Here is a 20,104-nt window from a genome sequence, read left to right on the forward strand (position 1 = left end):
CTGTTTGTTAGGGGAGCAAGGGGCCTTCTCTCCTCTCTCAGCTAGGCCTAATGAAGGCACATGTCAGAAGTCGGTCTACCTCACACGCGCGCACAGAGACACCACACATAGTCCTAAGGACCAGGACACCACCGCACAGACAGCCTTACATCCCTCTGATCAGTAGCAGATGAAGGCTCCCGCATTGATCTTTGATGTCCTACATTATTAGCTTTTAGGAAACCTGAATATTTCATCAAATTGTGCTGCTCCGCTCAGTAGGGGGTCCTTTGAGGAGGAATCACAATCAGCTGAATGCAAAATAGGAGGGCAGCTTTGCCTGGCTGAAATGACTTCTCAGCTTTGTGTGTGTTTGAGAGAAAGATAAAGGGAGAGAGGGAGAGAGAGAGAGTGAAAAAGAAAGTAAGAAAGAAATAAAGAAAAGGGATGTACAGAGAGAGAGAGAACACACACACGATAATCTGAACTATTGGTACAACCAATTGGTACATTGTCGATTAGTTGTAATTCTGGTTAATAAACAGGCAATTCTTCATAAAGGGAAATTAATTAATTTCTATTTTGATTATGTTTGTGTCTCCCTGATGATACATTTATCTCGGAGCTGTTTCAATTTCTCCAGGAATTATGTTCATTTACATGCATCTCTCTAATCCTATTCTATCTGGTTTTAATGAAGCTAAGGGGATTAACTGAGATGGTCTCCTCCCAACACACTGCTTTCTGCTCTCCTGCCATCTGATCATAGCGTGAAAGCTCATAGTCTAATGCATGCTGAACAGTGCACTATAAAACCATGAAACATGTGACACGTTTATAACCTAAATGTCTGTGTTTAAAACATAAAAAGTGCTCCCATCTTAAACACTGCGACTTATAATGCAGAATTAAAACAGTCAGCTTTTTCCAGTCAGTTTCTAATGAGGAGAACACCTATATCTTCAAAGTGTTCCGATTTTAAACATTAGTGTTAACTTTCCCATCGTCCTCTTTAGAGTGCATTTAGTCATCAGAAATTGATGTGACATTTACATGCCTTTTATTCAGATCAGTGTTAGGAATGTCTGTCACCATACCTACTCCTGTCCCCAATTGCTTCAAATGTCTACCATTGTTCCTGCACCCAAAACTGCGAAGGTAACTAAACTAAATGACTATCTGACATCACGAAGTGCTTTGAGAGGCTAGTTGAGGATCATATCACCTCCACCTTACTCAACACACTAAACCCATTGCAATTTGTATACTGCCCCAATATATCCACGGATGATGCAATCAACATTGCACTGCACACTGCCCTATCCCATCTGAACAAGAAGAATACCTATATAAGAATTATGTTCAGTGACTACAGCTCAGCTTTAAACCCTCCAAGCTCATCATTAAGTTTGGGGGTCTGAACCTCTCCCTTCGCAACTGGGTCCTAGACTTCCTGATGGGCCGTCCCCAGGTGGTGAAGGTAGGCAACAAACATCCACTACGCTGATCCTCAACACAGGGGCCCTACAGGGGTGCGTGCTCAGCCCCCGTCTGTACTCCCTATTCACCCATGTCGTTTGCAGACGACACAATGGTGGAAGGCCTGATGAGACTGCCTACAGGGAGGAGGTAAGGGCCCTGGAGTAGTGCCAGGAAAATAACCTCTCCCTCAATTTCAACAAAATGAGGGAGCTTATTGTGGATTTCAGGAGACAGCAGAGGGAGCATGCCCCCATTCCCCATCAACGGAGCCGCAGTGAAGAAGGTGGAAAGCTTTGAGTTCCTCGGCGTACACATGACTGACAATCTGAAATGGTCCACCCACATAGACAGCATGGTGAAGAAGGTGCAACAGCGCCTCTTCAACCTCAGGACGCTGAAGAGATTTTGCTTGGCCCCCCAAAACCCTCAAACTTTTTACCATGGAGAGCATCCTGTTGGGCTATATCACCACCTGGTACGGCAACTGAACCGTCCGCAACTGCAGGGATCTCCAGAGGGGGGTGCACAACATCTACAGCACCCAGTGTCACAGGAAGGCCAAGAAAATAATCAAGAACCTCAGCCACCCCAGCCACGGCCTGTTCCCCCCACTAGAAACCAGAAGACGAGGTCAGTACAGGTGGTCCTTGTTTGGGAACACACACACCAAAGCACGCAACAGGCTGACCAATATAAGGCTTGAAAAATTGGTGGCCATGCGGACAAATTTGAGGCTGCCAACAGGCCATCCTCAACAAGGTTGGAAAGTGACAGTGAAGATGAGGCCTCAGAGTCTGATGTTCAAGAGGTGGACATTGAGGAGGTCCGAGGAGAAGACTTGGAAGCCTGAGAGAAAGTTTCTAGACTATCATTTTACAGATGTGTATGTTGAAAACATTTTTGGGAGATGCGATGGATCATTCATTATTCCCTTTCTTTTGCTGTTCAGTGAAATCATCCCATGTGAAGAGTCAACTCATTTAATTAAAGTTAAATTCGTAATTAAATCATTTTCAATTATGTCTACTCATGATAAGGTAAAATGTTTATGTTTCTGTCTCCATATGATATGGTAAATATATCCAATACAAAAAACATTACATTTAAATGCTATTCATTTTAATTTGCATATATTTCCGTTAATTCCCATTTCTTCCCGTTAATTGCCACGGAAAGTTTCCACCTCGGAATATTCCCCAAAACGTGCAACCCTAATGAGGTCAAAGGAATTGTCCATAGAGCTCCGAGACAGGACTGTGTCGGGCATATATCTGGGGAAGGGTACCAAAACATTTCTGCAGCATTAAAAGGTCCCCAAGAGCACATCATTCTTAAATGGGATATGTTTGGAACCACCAAGACTCTTCCTAGGCTGGCCACCTGGCCAAACTGTGCAATTGGTGGAGAAGAAGAGCCTTCGTCAGAGGTGACCAAGAACCCGATGGTCACTATGACAGAGGTCCAGAGTTCCTCTGTGGAGATGGGAGAAACTTTCAGAAGGACATCCCTCTCTGCAGCACTCCACCAATCAGACCTTCATGGTAAAGTGGCCAGACTGAAGCCACTCTTCAGTAAAAAGGCACATGACAGCCCACTTGGAGTTTGCCAAAAGGCACCTAAAGACTCTCAGACCATGAGAAACAAGATTCTCTGGTCTGACGAAACCAAGATTGAACTCTTTGGCCTGAATGCCAAGCGTCACGTCTGGAGGAAACCTGGCACCATCCCTTCGGTGAAGCATGGTGGTGGGATATTTTTCAGCGACAGGGACTGGGGAGACTAGTCAGGATCGAGGCAAAGATGAACGGAGCAAAGTACAGAGAGATCCTTGATGAAAACCTGCTACAGAGCACTCAGGACCTCAGACTGGGGTGAAGGTTCACCTTCCAATAGGACAACAACGCTAAGCACACAGCCAAGACAACACAGGAGTGGCTTCGGGACAAGTCTCTGAATGTCCTCGAGTATCCCAGCCAGAGCCCGGACTTAAACCTGATCGAACATCTCTGGAGAGACCAAATGTAATATTTCCGTTTTTTATATTTAATAAATTAGCAACAATTTCTAAAAACCTGTTTTCACTTTGTCATTATGGGGGTGTTGTGTGTAGATTGATGAGGGGAAAAAACATATACATATTTATACTCCAGACAAATCTTTCTACATTTCTCAATTCCATTCTGTTACTTTTAGATATGTGTATTGTTGTGTATTGTTAAATATTACTGCATTGTTGGAGCGAAGACAAGCATTTCGCTACACCCGCAATAACATCTGCTAAATACAGTATGTGTGTGCAACCAATAAAATTTGATTTTAGCACAATTGAACAGGACATTTAATTCAAGAAATAATTTTAATCATATGGTGTTGTTGTTAGTCGACTGCTCATGTGGCCCATGAGCAAGGATTTTCAGACCACAATGTTGAGGATAACCAGACAATAACTAAGACATGGTTGTTGCATTCAATAACTTCTATTCCTGAAACCTTCAACAAGTGATTGTCTACGTGAATGCGTTTCAATTAAAAGTAAACCCTTTATGACCACATATTATACATTTCATAAGGCCTTCTATCACTAACAATCTATCACATTCACTCGAAAGGCATGCTGGGAAATATGCAAATACAGCCTTACCCTACAGCGTTAAAACGACACCCCCAGTATTTAGTGTTTAAAACCTAAACACCTTGTGCTGAATAAACATCTTCATGTGTTTAAAAATTGTTACAGTGAATAAACATATTCTAGTGTTTACGATCTAAACACTGACACGTTTTCATTGAAATTCTAAATACCTTGACGAGTTTAAAAAGGTGTTATAGAAAAGTGTTTAGTTATGTGTTCAGATCCTAAACACTTGGTTTTACAGTGTGGAATGAAACATACATTAAATCAAAATGCATAGATCACACAAGAAGTAAAAACAGCATTCATAACCCTCAGTCTCTATGTGTTAACTAGATCATGGAAAACAGACACTGTTACAATAATCATGTTAAGTGTCTTCCATTAGTAAACCAATTTTTTACAATGTAAAATGTGTTAAATTGTCTAACATGAATGCAGATAAACAGCAATGTATATCTGAAGTGATCTAAAGCAGACAAAATTAAATCTTCATTCAATCATCCCTGGAGCAATGTACTTATTGCATGCCCCGAATTCCATGTGCATTTTAAATAAAACATATATTCTTGGAACAAATTGCTGTATTCAAGCTCACATCAAACAATCCTGAGCAACAACAGCCAATCTAAACTCAGCAAAAATTAAACGTCCTCTCACTGTCAACTGCATTTATTTTCAGCAAACTTGACGTGTAAATATTTGTAGGAACATAACAAGATTCAACAACTGAGACATAAATTGAACAAGTTCCACAGACATGTGACTAACAGAAATTTAATAATGTGTCCCTGAACAAAGGGGGGGGGGGGGGGGTCAATAGTAACAGTCAGTATCTGGTGTGGCCACCAGCATTAAGTACTGCAGTGCATCTGCTCCTCATTGACTGCACCAGATTTGCCAGTTCTTGCTGTGAGATGTTACCCCACTCTTCCACCAAGGCACCTGCAAGTTCCCTGACATTTCTGGGGGGAGTGGCCCTAGTCCTCAACCTCTTTTCATTTTTATTTTATTTTACCTTTATTTTACTAAGCAAGTCAGTTAAGAACAAATTCTTATTTTCAATGACGGCCTAGGAACAGTGGGTTAACTGCCTGTTCAGGGGCAGAACGACAGATTTGTACCTTGTCAGCTCGGGGATTTGAACTTGCAACCTTTCGGTTACTAGTCCAACGCTCTAACCACTAGGCTACCCTGCCGCCCCCCAACAGATGCTCAATGGGATTGAGAACCGGGCTCTTCGCTGGCCATGGCAGAACACTGACATTCCTGTTTTGCAGGAAATCACTCACAGAAAGAGCAGAATGGCTGGTGGCATTGTCATGCTGGAGGGTCATGTCAGGATGAGCCTGCAGGAAGGGTACCATGTGAGGGAGGAGGATGTCTTCCCTGTAACGCACAGCGTTGAGATTGCCTGCAATGACAACAAGCTCACTCCGATGATGCTGTGACACACCGCCCCAGACCATGACGGACCCTCCACCTCCAAATCGATCCCGCTCCAGAGTACAGGCCTCGGTGTAACGCTCATTACTTCGACGATAAACGCAAATCCGACCATCACCACTGGAGAGACAAAACCGCAACTCGTCAGTGAAGAGCACTTTTTGCCAGTCCTGTCTGGTCCAGCGACGGTGGGTTTGTGCCCATAGGCGACGTTGTTGCCGGTGATGTCTGATGAGGACCTGCCTTACAACAGGCCGACAAGCCCTCAGTCCAGCCTCTCTCAGCCTAATGTGGACAGTCTGAGCACTGATGGCGGGATAGTGCGTTCCTGGTGTACCTCGGGCAGTTGTTGTTGCCATCCTCTACCTGTCCCGCAGGTGTGATGTTCGGATGTACTGATCCTGTGCAGGTGTCGTTACACGTGGTCTGCCACTGCGAAGATGATCAGCTGCCTGTCCTGTCTCCCTGTAGCACTGTCTTAGGCTCCTCACAGTACGGACATTGCAATTTATTGCCCCGGCCACTTCTGCAGTCCTCATGCCTCTTTGCAGAATGCCTAAGGCACATTCACGCAAATGAGCAGGGACCCTGGGAATCTTTCTTTTGGTGTTTTTCAGAGTCAGTAGAAAGGCTTCTTTAGTGTCCTAAGTTTTCATAACTGTGACCTTAATTGCCTACCGGCTGTAAGATGTTAGTGTCTTAACGACTGTTCCACAGGTGCATGTTCATTCATTGTTTATGGTTCTTTGAACAAGCATGGAAAACAGTGTTTAAACCCTTTACAATGAAGATCTGTGAAGTTATTTTGATTTTTACGAATGAGGGTCCTGAAAAAGGGCTGTTTCTTTTTTTGCTGAGTTTATGCTAGACATCTTTAAGTGTTTTAATATCAAATCGCAGGATATGCGCTTTGGTGGGACAAATTAAACATTGACTGTGTGTTAGTTGTGTGTTTTATTGGTCGCGTACACATATCCAGCAAATGTTTTCGCTGGTGCAGCGAAATGCTTATGTTTCTAGCTCCAACAGTACAGTAAAACAACAAAACACACAAATCCCCAAAATAAAAATGAAGAAATTATGAAACATCTGAATGAGCAATGTCAAAGTCCAGAATATAAATATATATGATTGCGATGGTGTGTATAAAGAGTATGGACATTATATGAATAGAAAAGGCGTGTAGAGCAGTAGTTATATAGGATAAGACTTTAGAATACATACAACGCCTTCAGAAAGTATTCACACCCCTTTTCCCACATTTTGTTGTGTTACACGCTTTATTTAAAATGTATTAAAAGTTAGATTTTTCTGTCACTGGCCTACACAATACCCCATAATGACAAAGTAGAGTTAAATTAATAAGCAATGTAAAGCTGAAATGTCTTGAGTCAATATGTGTTCAACCCTTTTGTTATGGCAAGCCTAAATAAGTCCAGGAGTAAAAATGTCCTTGACAAGTCACATAATAAGTTGCATCAACTCACTCTGTGTGCAATAATAGTGTTGAACGTGATTTTTGAACGACTACCTCATCTCTATACCCCACACATACAATTATCTGTAAGGTCCCTCAGTCGAGCAGTGAGTTTCAAACACAAATTCAACCGCATAGACCAGGGAGGATTTCCAATGCCTCGCAAAGAAGGGCACCTATTGGTAGATTAAAAAAACAAAAAAACAAAGCAAACATTGAAAATCCTTTTGAGCATAGTGGAGTTATTAATTACCTTTGGATGTTGTATCATTACACCCAGTCACTACCAAGACACAGGCGTTCTTCCTAACTCAGTTGCCGGAGAGGAAGGAAACCACTCAGGGATTTCACCATGAGGCCAATGATAGGAGAACATTGAGGATGGATCAACATTGTAGTTACTTCACAAAACAAACCTAATTGACAGAGTGAAAAGAAGAAACCCTATACAGAATAAAAATATTCCAAAACATGCATCCAGTTTGCAACAAGGCACTTAAGTAAATGTGGCAAAGCAATTCAATTGTGAAATCCAATAAAACCTATTACTGAGTAGCACTTTCCATATTTTCAAGCATAGTGGTGGCTGCATCATGTTATTAGAGACTTACCCACAAAGACGGTAATCGTTATGGACTGGGGAGTTTTTCAGGATAAAAAAATCAATTGAAGGCAAAATCCTAGACGAAAACCTTTCCACCAGACACTGGGAGAAGAATTTACCTTTCAGCAGGACAATAACCTAAAACACAAGGCCACATCTTTAATTTTACTTGGCAAGTCAGTTAGGAACAAATTCTTATTTTCAATGACGGCCTAGTTCAGGGGCAGAACGACCGTGTCAGCTCGGGGATTCGATCTTGCAAACTTTTGGTTACTAGTCCAACACTCTAACCACTAGGCTACGCTGCCGCCCCAAATCTACAATGGAGTTGCTTCCCAAAAAGACAGTGAATGTTCCAGAGTTACAGTTTTGACTTAAATCTACTTGAAAATCTATGGCAAGACCTAAAAATGTTGTATACCAATGATCACCAACCAATTAGACAGAGATTGAAGAAATATGAAAAGAATAATGGATAAATGTTGCACAATCCAGGTGTGGAAAGCTCTTAGAGACTTACCCAGAAAGACTCACAGCTGTAATCACTGCCAAAGATGCTTCTTCAAAGTATTGACTCAGTGGTGGTGTAAGAGATATTTCTATATTTCATTTTCAATAAATTAGCAAAAAATGTCTAAAAGCATATTTTCACTTTGTCATTATGGGATATTGTGTGTAGATAGGTGAGAATTATTTAAATGAATGTTCAATTCAGGCTGTAAAACAACAAAATGTGGAATAAGTAAAGGTGTATCAATACTTTCTGAAGGCACTGTATATATATAAATATGTGTGTGTGTGTAATAACCACCGGCCACTAGTTTAGCCTCTGAAGGAAGAGGTTTCTCCCACTGACAAATTAATACCTCAGAGAGTACAATGCTGAATGGTGGCAATAAACTCATTCGTCCAATAATGAAGAATGACTTTTAATCCCCTCCTCCCCCTGCATCGTTGCCACATCTGTGACTGTTGCCATGGTGACCCGACGGCTGAAGCCTTACCTCATTGCTTCCCGAAGTGCTCCGCGCTCGCTCAGAGTTGTGTGTTTGATGTCATCAAAATTGTTCTCCAGCGTCACGCAGCTCTACGTGTGTGAGAGAGAGAGAGAGAGAGAGAGAAGGATGAGTGTTTGTTTGTTTGTCTGTTTGGTGTCTGATGCGTTTCATTGATCGTAGGGCTAATACCCTGTCTTAATCCACTTCAATACCATCGCAGCACACCAAGCTTTTAGGAAAAGAGAATCAAATGTATTCTTTATGCAAATTGCACTTTAGCTCCAAAACCCTGACTTTGTTGTGAATGAATCATCAAATACTGACATTGCAATGTTATTGGTCCAGCGGATCATTTAAACCACCGCACGTCATCACCCTCCTCTCTCTTGGGGTCGGGGTGAGCCGTTGTCATGGCATCGGCCCTATCAAATCCCCGGGACCCCTCCGGAGCGGAGATGAGCCTGGGGTAGGGGACAGACTGAGCCAAGGAGAGAGAGAGAGAGAGAAGCCTGGACGTTATTGACACGCTGACGATTAGCGAGGAAGGAACCTCTGCCCTCCTGCCGCCACCGGCCAGATAACCACTCAGCTCAGCCTAATCTCCCTCCCTCCCTCCCTTCCTTCTCAAGAAGTGTGTGTGTGCGTATATGTGTGTGTGTTCAGACCCCACTCAGTGACCACAGGCCACAGAGTCTAATCCCTTACTCATACTCAAGAGCTGGATCATACAGGCCCGGATGTTTGTCTTTAATAACACATTCTGAACAACACAATCAACTCTCCAACCCTGCCCACTGCCATTCAGTACCACAACACAAGCAAAGAAAGTCAGGTGGCCTCAGACCTTGCAGTGCTAAATTGTCCTCTTAGATGACATAACATCACCATACTGTGTAGTGTCTATGTATACCTGATTTGCACCATGACTGTACACAGTATCGTCACTCCTCTATGAGCGACAGCCCTTACTACGTAAATGGAGTGATGTTTATTTTGCATATCAGTTATGTACAAATGGTTGGATGATGGCATGGCCGTTTACAGCAATTACGTTTGTTCAGCAAACTACTTACAAGACAAAGCCTGAGGATATCCAATTCAAATACCCATTGACTTGTAGCTCGGTTGGTTATTAAAACTATTGCTGCATTACAAGATCGATATAATCTTCGAGCGTCATCCATAAAGTGTGAAGCTAATACACCTATACCAGGAGGAAGGGAAGGGATTTTATCCATAAAGATAATGATCATCTCCCTAAAGTGATTCTACTGGAATTGGTTACAACGTGAGCCCTGTGGTGGTAATGTTCACAAGTGCTAACTCGCTTATGTTCTTCGCACAAAACGAAATACGGAAGGCCTGCATTTTTACACCTAATAATCAGGAAAGCTCTTCAATTCTTATTGACACCTAATTTACATGATTGAAAACCAAAGTGCAAGTCAGTGATTTTCCCAATTGAATTCTCGTAATGTCGACACCGAAGTGTTTCAATAATTCGATGGGATTAACAATGTTTTCTTTCATTTTGTTGTTCAAACAATAAAGAAATAAAAATGAGATGGAAATGTGTCATTATTTGCGTTGTTTGAGCGTGTCTGAATGACAAGGATATGTTTCAAAAACAATTTGTGTAAGCTATTGTTTTTAATCTGTCCTCTGGGCAAGGGATGGAATACTGCATTAATAAGCCATATTCATTCAAAGGTGTTGTGAACGTGTCACAAACGCATCGGAACGTCATACCTTTATGAGGGTACTAATATTGAAACTGTAAAAAAATGTAGATCTGAGTGAAGAACTCACAAGAGTTGAGTATATTAAGGGTAGTTAAGCTATCGTTCCTTCTTTGGAAATAATGATTGATTTTCCTCATGTTAACCTTCAAGCTACTAACATAAGAGCAGAATAGTGGATTACATAAAGGGCATTGAATCTGGCATATTGTACGGCACACCACAACTTTGTCAGATATTCATTCCACTCTAGCAGCAGCACGTGCCAGTTAGCTATGAGACCTCGGGGGATTCCGATATGAAGCGGAACACAGCTATTAGCTTGTCTTGTGAGATTTATTCATTTTCATATCAGATAACGGTGATTAATCTCAGGCCATTAGGAGAGACCCCACCCCTCTTTATGTCTACCATAAGATTTTAAACCCCATAACATACATACCTACCTACCTACCAACCCCCTCAAAGTTGCACTAAAACACAGGCAGAGCTATCTAAACAACAAATCCTCAAATGCAAATGTCAGACACACCTACAGTACCTACCTTTATATACCTAATAAAACACATTCCAAAATGTTAGGAGGGGAGAATATTATATTCCAATTATGTCACGGCCAATGTATTTACGCCATAAGCTTAGTGTTCTATTATACATTCAGAAGAATGAAAAGGTCCTTGGAGGGAAGAGAGAAGAGAATTACAAGGAGCTTCTATTAACATCAAATCTTAACATAATTCATTTAATCTCCCCCACCCCTCGGTAGGAACGGCTTAGGCAGGGTAGTGCTTGTGTTGTAATACTCCATGTATCTGCTGGTTAATCCTACGATGGAAGTGGGGAGGGAGAGAGGGCCACTGCTGGGATTACCAGGGGGGTCTGTGTGTTTCAACTGATAAAGCCCATCGATCACAACCACCCCCATACATACCACTCTACAGCTCCCCGACTAACACACACACACCTCTTTGTGTTCTCTCTCTCTCTCTCTCGGTCTCTCTCACACACACACATGCACGCACACACACACACACAAAGTGTGCTCCACCCTAATGTGGTGCTGCAGCCTGCTGACATTTGATCAGGCAGAGAGAATCAATGTCTAGGTTGATCAGTGTCGTGTAATTATCCAGAGGTAGTCAGAGATAACGAACCAGTCGTTTACACAGTATCTGACTCACTGGCTCCACTCTGCTCACAACACAATGACCTGCTTTAACCCAGCCAAGACACACACACACGCGCACACACACACTTTAACTCAGTCCACTGTGTCAATATTCCATCCCAGTGCCCCCTGTCGATCACCCCATGCTGGTGCATGTCTTACCAGGGACTGAGAGGATGAAGAGATCAGGGATTAAATCACTAAAGTGATGATGGAAAATATGCTCCAGTAAATATGTGTCCACATTTACCAGAGACTGTCTTATAGATTTATCTGTAAAGGATAAATGAGTGATGAATTTCCACTCGCAAAAAGTCGAAAAATGTCATGTTCAGCTCTCATCTCAGCTAATCTCTCACTAACACCAAAATCAACATTAGGCCATCGCCAACAATCTGTGGGCCACATGTGGAATCCTTCCGCTCCAATGATGAAGTATACTCTTCTGTTCTCTCAAAATAAAACATGTCACATTATTTGAACTAAAACGACGAGATCGCCACACAGTTGTAACTACTAATTAGCTGAACAATAGGTGAGGCAGCACGATAAACAATTTTGGAGTCCATTTCTTTTGTTTTGATATCTTCATATATTTCTTAATATAAATGAATCTCCTTTTTTTTCCCCCGACATGCAATGCATTTAATGAACAATCTGTCTTCACACTGCAGAACTATTAGAGGCATGACCCATTTACTTTTATCACAATGTGATGGAGTGGAGCATTTGCTCCTCGTTTTACTCAATTTAAATCCCTTCAATAGTGACAAATAAACCTGGCAAAAGCACTAATGTGGTCTCATCCATAATATTGTGTGAGAAGACAATTATATCACATGTAAAGATTAGAATACAATACATCTCCTGGCAGAGAGGACCTGCTGTTAAAGATTACATCTGGCCAAAAAAGACCACTGATTATGATTATGATGCTTTAGCCCTGAAGAGGTGAGACATTGGATATCATTGTCACTGAAAAAAACTTGAATGCTTCAAATTCTCAAACAAAGAGGCGTTTCCAATTTCAGCCATTCTTACATACTGTACATGATCAATATTGTTGTATAGTTCCCAATGCAATATAAATGCGTTCGACAGCCTCATGCGTAGTCTGTATTGCAGAACATCCTCAGTATCTTTAAGTGTTATTTTTTTGTTGTTGGTGTACATAAATACAACTTCACTTTCAGACTAACAGAAACCTTCATTTAATTCTAAAATGTTATTCCAGTGTCTGTAAGCCTTAATTATCAGTTTGGAAAAATGTCTGAGATAAACCATCACCCTTTAATTTATGCATATCACAACAAAACAACAAAAAATAATAATATATATATATATAAATAAAACGAAGGCAAGATTACATTTCTTTCCTTAAGAGCGGCAGGGTAGCCTAGTGGTTAGAGCGTTGGACTAGTAACCGGAAGGTTGCGAGTTCAAACCCCCGAGCTGACAAGGTACAAATCTGTCGTTCTGCCCCTGAACAGGCAGTTAACCCACTGTTCCCAGGCCGTCATTGAAAATAAGAATTTGTTCTTAACTGACTTGCCTGGTTAAATAAAGGTAAAATAAAAAAAATAAAATAAAAAGACTTTGATTGCGATCGGAATGAAAATAACCGTTTAAAAATATGCTCGTTTTTTTTTCTTTCCTTGTTTTTATTGGACCTTGACTGTGACCGGGGTACTGAGTGATGATTATGAAAGGCAATTTAAGACATTTAACGAATTCCAGACAGGATTCACTTATGGTAGATTTTTTGCCCTCTTCGCTTTCATCGTGTCTCATTAAAGCAATTACCTTCAGATGCCTAATAAACCTCCCAGAAGCCTTTTCTGACACTCAAGCAGATAGAGAGAGAGAGGGGTGTGGAGAGAGAGAGAGAGAGAGAGAGAGGGGTGTGGAGAGAGAGAGAGAAAGAGAGATGTGAAGGAGAGGGAGAGAGATGTGGAGAAAGAGAAAGAGAGAGAGAGAGAGAGAGAGAGAGGGGTGTGGAGGAGAGACAGGGGTGTGGGGAGAGAGAGAAAAAGAGAGATGTGAAGGAGAGGGAGAGAGATGTGGAGGAGAAAGAGAAAGAGAGAGAGAGAGAGAGAGAGAGGGGTGTGGGGAGAGAGGAGACAGCGACAGAAGAGAAAGAAAAAGAGGCCAATACAAAAGAGAAGGAGAGAGAAGAGAGGAGAGTGAGAGAGAGAGAGAGAGAGAGAGAGGCACCAAAGCAGTCTTCAGACCAGAGAAAGAACACAGAGGAGCATTACGAGAATAGGAGGATAGGAGGATAGAGCACATTTACTCTCTCTCTGCCTAACTCACTGGTATCACAAAGCAGAAAGATAGTAGTGAGTCTGGATCGGTCTGACTTTGAGTGCTTAAAGCCCAGATATCATGGAAGACTGCCCTGCAGTATCGCTCCGTGGACTAGTAAGGTGGCTATTACACCGCAAATAGGTAGGGAACCCCTTCAAAGATCCCCTTTACTGACATAAACTTGCATCCCTCAATATCCTAGCTATACATTAGGACGCTATATGGATGAAGGCTCTTCATAGATCCACCTATAAATAATGGGTGGGTCTCAAATTACACCCTATTCCATGTATAGGCATTGCTTTTGACCAGGAACCCATCGGGCTCTGGCCAGAAGAAGTGCATCAAGTCAAAGTCTATTTGTCACGTGCGCCGAATACAACAGACCTTACAGTGAAATGCTTACTTACAGGCTCTAACCAATAGTGCAAAAAAGGTATTAGGTGAACAATAGGTAAGTAAAGAAATAAAAATAACAGTAAAAAGACAGTGAAAAATAACAGTAGCGAGGCTATATACAGTAGCGAGGCTTTAACAGTCATATAGGGGAGGTACGCGCAATGCCGTCAGGGGTAGGCCAAATTAAAATGTGATTCACATTTAAAAAATAAAAATAATATCTACATATATTTTTTTTCACATTTTGGTTGAGGTTTTTTCCTCGCCTGAGTAACCTCATTTCACTGCCAAAATTAAATTAAACCATCTAGAGTTCAGCGAAATAACAACACAATGTCAAATACAGGTAGCCTAGTCAAATAATTAACATCCAATCACATTAATCGTTCGTTACCTTCTCACGGGAATTCCACTAACAGTCCGTATGTAGCCAAACGTAGCTGCTGCTCATTCCGTTTGCTCGAAAATGGATAAATAGTTAAAAGAAAGTAAGAACTGTGTCCATTGAGACACATACCAGCTCTACTGGTAGTACTGCTACTACCAGCAGTACTACACCTGCACCAGTCGACGACACAAGTTGCTCTGCTTTCACGAGCACATCCAATGCTAGCGTCAGAAATTCTAAATTTGTTGCTAGCCCAGCTAACATGGACACTGACAGTTGTGAATCCGATGCAGCCAAAGATCTACTGCCCCATGACCCGGGAAAGCACCAAACAGACAGGGACATTGGACCATTGAAGAGGCGCAAATATGATGAGAACTACATTGATTTGGGGTTCACTTATAATGGGAGTAGTGCCTTTCCTCAGCCACTGTGTGTTATATGTGCAAAGGTACTATCTCACAACTCAATGAAACCTTCACTCTTGCGTAGACATTTAGAAACAAAACATGCCAATTTGAAAAATAAGCCACAGGAGTTTTTGAGCGAGAATTCAGACATGTATATAAGCAACAGATCGTATTAATAAGAAGGGGCTAGAAGCGTCTTATATGGTGAGCTACTAAGTGGCTACATCAGGCAAGCCCCATACTATTGTGGAGGACTTAATTCTTCCTGCTGCCACGGATAGGGCTGGGACATTGCTGAGGGAAAAGGCCCAAAAGAACTATACAGATAATGCCTCCATCAAACAACACTGTTTCACGATGCATCAGTGACCTGACAGGATAAGTTTTGAAACAATTACTGCTTTGCATACAAGCCAGTGAATTCTATGCATTAGAGCTGGATGAGTCAACAGACATGGCGGGCCTGGTACAGCTCCTGGTATACGTCCATTACGTTTATTGGGGGGGGGGGGGGGTCAATTAAGGAAAACGTCCTCTTCTGCAAACCACTGGAAACCAGGACAACATGAGAGGATATTTTTAAAGTACTGGACAGCTTTGTGACATCAAATGGACTTTGGTGGTCAAGATGTGTTGGTATCTGTACTGATGGAGTAAAAGCCATGACAGGAAGACATGGTGGAGTGGTAATGTTCGTGCAAGCAGTTGCTCCCGACGCCACTTGGATACACTGCAGCATCCACCGAGAGGCTCTTGCTGCCAAGGGAATTCCTGACAGCTTGAACAACGTTTTGGACACTACAACGAAAATGGTCAACTTTGTTAAAGCAAGGCCCCTGAACTCTCGTGTATTTTCGGCACTTTGCAATAATATGGGCAGCGACCATGTAACACTTTTACAACATACAAAAGTGAGCTGGTTAACAAGGGGCAAAGTATTGATGCGTTTTTTAAAACTGAGAGACGGGCTTAAAGTTTTCTTTACTGACCATAATTTTCGCTTGTCTGACCGCTTGCATGATGACGAGTTTCTCACACAACTGGCTTATCTGGGTGATGTTTTTTCTCACCTGAATGATCTGAATCTAGGATTACAGGGACTCTCCGCAACTATATTCAATGTGCGGGACAAAATTGAGGCTATGATTAAGAAGTTGGAGCTCTTCTCTGTCTGCATTAAGAAGGACAACACACAGGTCTTTCCATCATTGTATGATTTCTTTGTGTGCAAATGAACTCAAGCTAATAGACAATGTCAAATGTGATATAGCGAAGCACCTGAGTTGGGTGCACAATTACGCAGGTACTTTCCCGAAACGGATGACACAAACAACTGGATTCGTTATCCCTTTCATGCCCTGCCTCCAGTCCACTTACCGATATCTGAACAAGAGAGCCTCATCGAAATTGCAACAAGCGGTTCTGTGAAAATGTTATTTAAATCAGAAGCCACTGCCAGATTTCTGGATTGGGCTGCGCTCAGACTATCCTGCCTTGTCAAATCACACTGTTAAGACACTGATGCCCTTCGCAACCACGTACCTATGTAGGAGTGGATTCTCGGCCCTCACTAGCATGATAACTAAATACAGGCAGAAAAAGACAGACTCTCCAATACAACCCAACATTGCAGAGTTATGTGCATCCTTTCAAGCACACCCTTCTCTTTCACCTGTGGTGAATTATTCACCATTTTTCATTAACCTCTTATGGCTGAGCATCAGTGGAAATTTCAGAGTGACAACTAAACATACAACTTTATAACATTAAACAAAATGCAAGTGTCTTACTCCCTTCAAAAGATTGGAATCTTGGTAATCAAACTACGTTTTCCAATTTAAAATAGCTATTACAGAGAACAAATACCATGCTTTTGTTTGAGAAGAGCAATCAACAACAGAAACATTTTCCGCCATGACAGTTTTTACACATTCACATCTGAAGGTAAAATTATGACTTACATTCTGATATCTTGCTCTTATTTCTCTTCCTGAGGGTCCCAGTGATCAAATGAAGTGCTGTTTTCTTTGATAAAATCCATTGTATAGCCTAAATCGAAACATTTTGTAAACCGTTTGTGCCGTGAATTCCATGTCTATCAATTTTTTACGGAGCATTCGACGTGATTACACACAGTAAACAATCGTTTATGTAGTCATTATTGGTTTCAGTGCATTCCTCTGGATGTTTACAACACAGCCAAACGTCATAGTTTTTTTTGCGGGGAGTATTGACCGAAGTTAACTGATTTGAAGACAACGAGCAATGACTACCTTACGCACCAATAATTTTAGCGAAGCTTCATTGATTGACTATATTTCTGCCCAATGACCACTGATCTTCTTGAAATCTAGCTGGGTAGATAGCCAATGAGCTTAGGTAAATGCCAGTATGTAATGGTTTTGGGTTGGACCACCATTCCTTGTTTGTAATCGCACGCGTAACGAACTCCATTCTCGCCTTGACGATCAGAGGAGTTGCTGTGAGGCTTGTTACACGCAGCTGTATTTTGGAAAGTTGTATTTTCAACGAATTCATTGAAGATATCATGGCGAATAAATCACGAAAAGCGAAGTCAAAGTCTAAAGTGAAAGTGAAAAAGTGAAAGTGAGACAGATTTTTTGTTTGAGGCATCTTTGAGTGTTATGATTCAAACAGGAACTGAGGAGCTGTTTCTGCAAGGACAGGAAGTACTTCTGGACGGGTAAGTGCTAATGCCGTTTTATGAAATATAAATATGTGTGTGTGTGTGTGTGTATATATATATATATATATATATATATATATATATATATATATATTCCCCCCATGTCAGATTATATTTTCCATGTTTTTATTCAAATGGAATGGAGTAGAACAGCAAACACACACATGGCCACTGTGCCTGCTACTCCTCTCCATTTCCATATGAAATAGCCATTGGGTGCTGTTCAGGAGAGGGCAGGCCCACAACAATGGCCGGAGTTGAATGGAACAGCACTTCACCTTAGTGACTGTTCCCTCTGCTCTATACAATACATATGTTTATTTTATGTGATGATAAAAGGCTCATACAATACAAATATTTTTTTTATGTTTTCTTTCACAGTGATAGTGACTCCGACTGGGAGCCCCCGGTGCCAAGCTGCCCGCTCTACCTCTGCCCCCAGTGGTGTTCATATGCCACAGTTCATTACTGCAGGCATGACTATGCCTCAGGGCCAAAAGGGCACAGCATGGAGGCGTCGTTGTGTTCTGTGTCGCATGAACTGCACCACTTGTTCATTTTGCCTCTGCTTTACATCAGAAAGAGTGCTATGGGACATGGCACAGGCAGCAAAATATTGTGTCGAGGACTTCCAAAGGGTGTACTGTTTTTTTAAATATTTTTTTTCTAATATTTTTTGTAACATTTTTTTGGGGTGTGTGTGTTAGAATTGCTTTTTGATATGTTGTATATAGTTATTTGCATTTTTGTATATAGTTATAGGTCATTTCACCAATTCGGCCACTTGGGTACATTTGGGCAACTTGTGTGGGACACCTGGGTGACTTCATGCTAAATGTCATGTAGCTCACCCATTCCTGAAGTTATCAGCCTGAAACTTTGCACACCTACAGCTGCCCTCTTGTGTTATCCATCCAAATGATCTCCAGCATCCTATCTGTCTGTGTGGCTATTCTAGTACATGTGAAAGATGATGCTACAACAATAATAAACAGAAAACGTATGCTCTTTCTTTCTCTTTTCTTCCACCAGATCTACTGTGTTATATTCTCCTACATTCTATTAACATTTCCACAAACTTCAGAATGTTTCCATTAAAATGATACCAAGAATATGCATATCCTTGCCTCTGGGGATGAGCTACAGGCAGTTAGATTATGTCTTCAGGCGGAAATTGAGAACAAAGGAATGCAGCCATAACAGGTTAACAAATAAGGTTTTATATGTAAGATGGCTAAGTAAAGAGCACAAATATTGATTATTATTATATTATTATTTGTGCCCTGGTCCTATAAGAGCTCTTTGTCACTTCCCATGAACCGGGTTGTGACAAACTCACACTCATTCTTATGTTTAATAAATGTATCATATAGTGTGTGTGGCAGGGCAGGCTTACAATGATGGCAAAAAACAACATTTGAGAGTATGCTGACCCTGGTGCTAGAGGGGGTACGCAGCTGGAGGTTGAATGTTTGAAGGGGTACGGGACTATAAAAAGTTTGGGAACCACTGATAGAGGGAATAGAGGGACATTTGGGATGCACATAATGTTTGTGACTGTTTGTCTGTCCTGACCCCCAGAACACTTAGAGGGATGCTCCAGGTTCTGAACAAACGTTTTAATTAAAATGGGCATCGTTCTTGCCCTTCGCAAGCGGATAAATATGTTACATAGGATCGCTCTATACCCTATTGTTAAAAGAAATCAAAAGACAGGGATCAGGGAGAATGCTGTGTGTTGCCAAAACACTTTCAGTTAGATGGTTGACGCCTTGCTTTGTTACTTTGATAAAGATATGACAACATTCATCACATTAACCTAAAATACTTCATCCACATATTTACTCATGATTATAGTAGACCAATAGACTGTATGCTTGGTTATTTCAGATAAAGAACTTCACCAATCCATGAACATAAATGTGTGCATAGGTTCTGGATATACGCCATATGTTCTTACTATTAAGCTTTTCAACATTACATAAAGTGGAGAATCCATCACCATTGATTAGCATGATGAATTAGCTGGTTGTACTTAGGCACAGAGCAGTCAGCAGGGAGAGAGAATAATCTCTCCTACAAAACATCTTCAATTTATTTTGTGTATACATCAGACACACACACGAACACAGACACGCACATGCATGTGCACACACACACACACACACCACTGTCACAAGCACACGTACACTCATTCTCAAACACATACACACACACATACACAGACAGAGTGTCGTATCAGTTCCCTTCAAGGACAGACGAGGGACTGCAGCCACCTGCCAAAAAACAAACCGTGAGGCTGGTCTTAGGAGATATTCTCTGAGACTTTGACAGCATGTGCCTGGAATCCTAAGATAATTGTGTTTGT

The 20,104-nt window shown here is 41.5% G+C and overlaps 1 protein-coding gene across 2 annotated transcripts in view; it reads right to left on the minus strand.

Annotated features, from left to right (window-relative positions):
- Positions 1-20,104, minus strand: part of LOC110535495 (dihydropyrimidine dehydrogenase [NADP(+)]) — a 217,402-nt gene that overhangs the window by 173,938 nt on the left and 23,360 nt on the right. The window contains exons 3-4 of one of the 2 annotated variants that reach the window (XM_036935202.1): positions 8,943-9,096; positions 8,625-8,707 (exon numbers count right to left, since the gene is read on the minus strand). In XM_036935202.1, the coding sequence (XP_036791097.1) occupies positions 8,625-8,629 (5 nt within the window). In that variant the 5' untranslated portion in view covers positions 8,630-8,707; positions 8,943-9,096. The remainder of the gene's footprint in view (positions 1-8,624; positions 8,708-8,942; positions 9,097-20,104) is intronic. The other variant, XM_036935201.1, reaches the window with a different exon arrangement.

This window comes from Oncorhynchus mykiss, chromosome 11, assembly GCF_013265735.2.
Source record: "Oncorhynchus mykiss isolate Arlee chromosome 11, USDA_OmykA_1.1, whole genome shotgun sequence".
In the NCBI taxonomy this organism is placed as follows: Eukaryota; Metazoa; Chordata; class Actinopteri; order Salmoniformes; family Salmonidae; genus Oncorhynchus; species Oncorhynchus mykiss.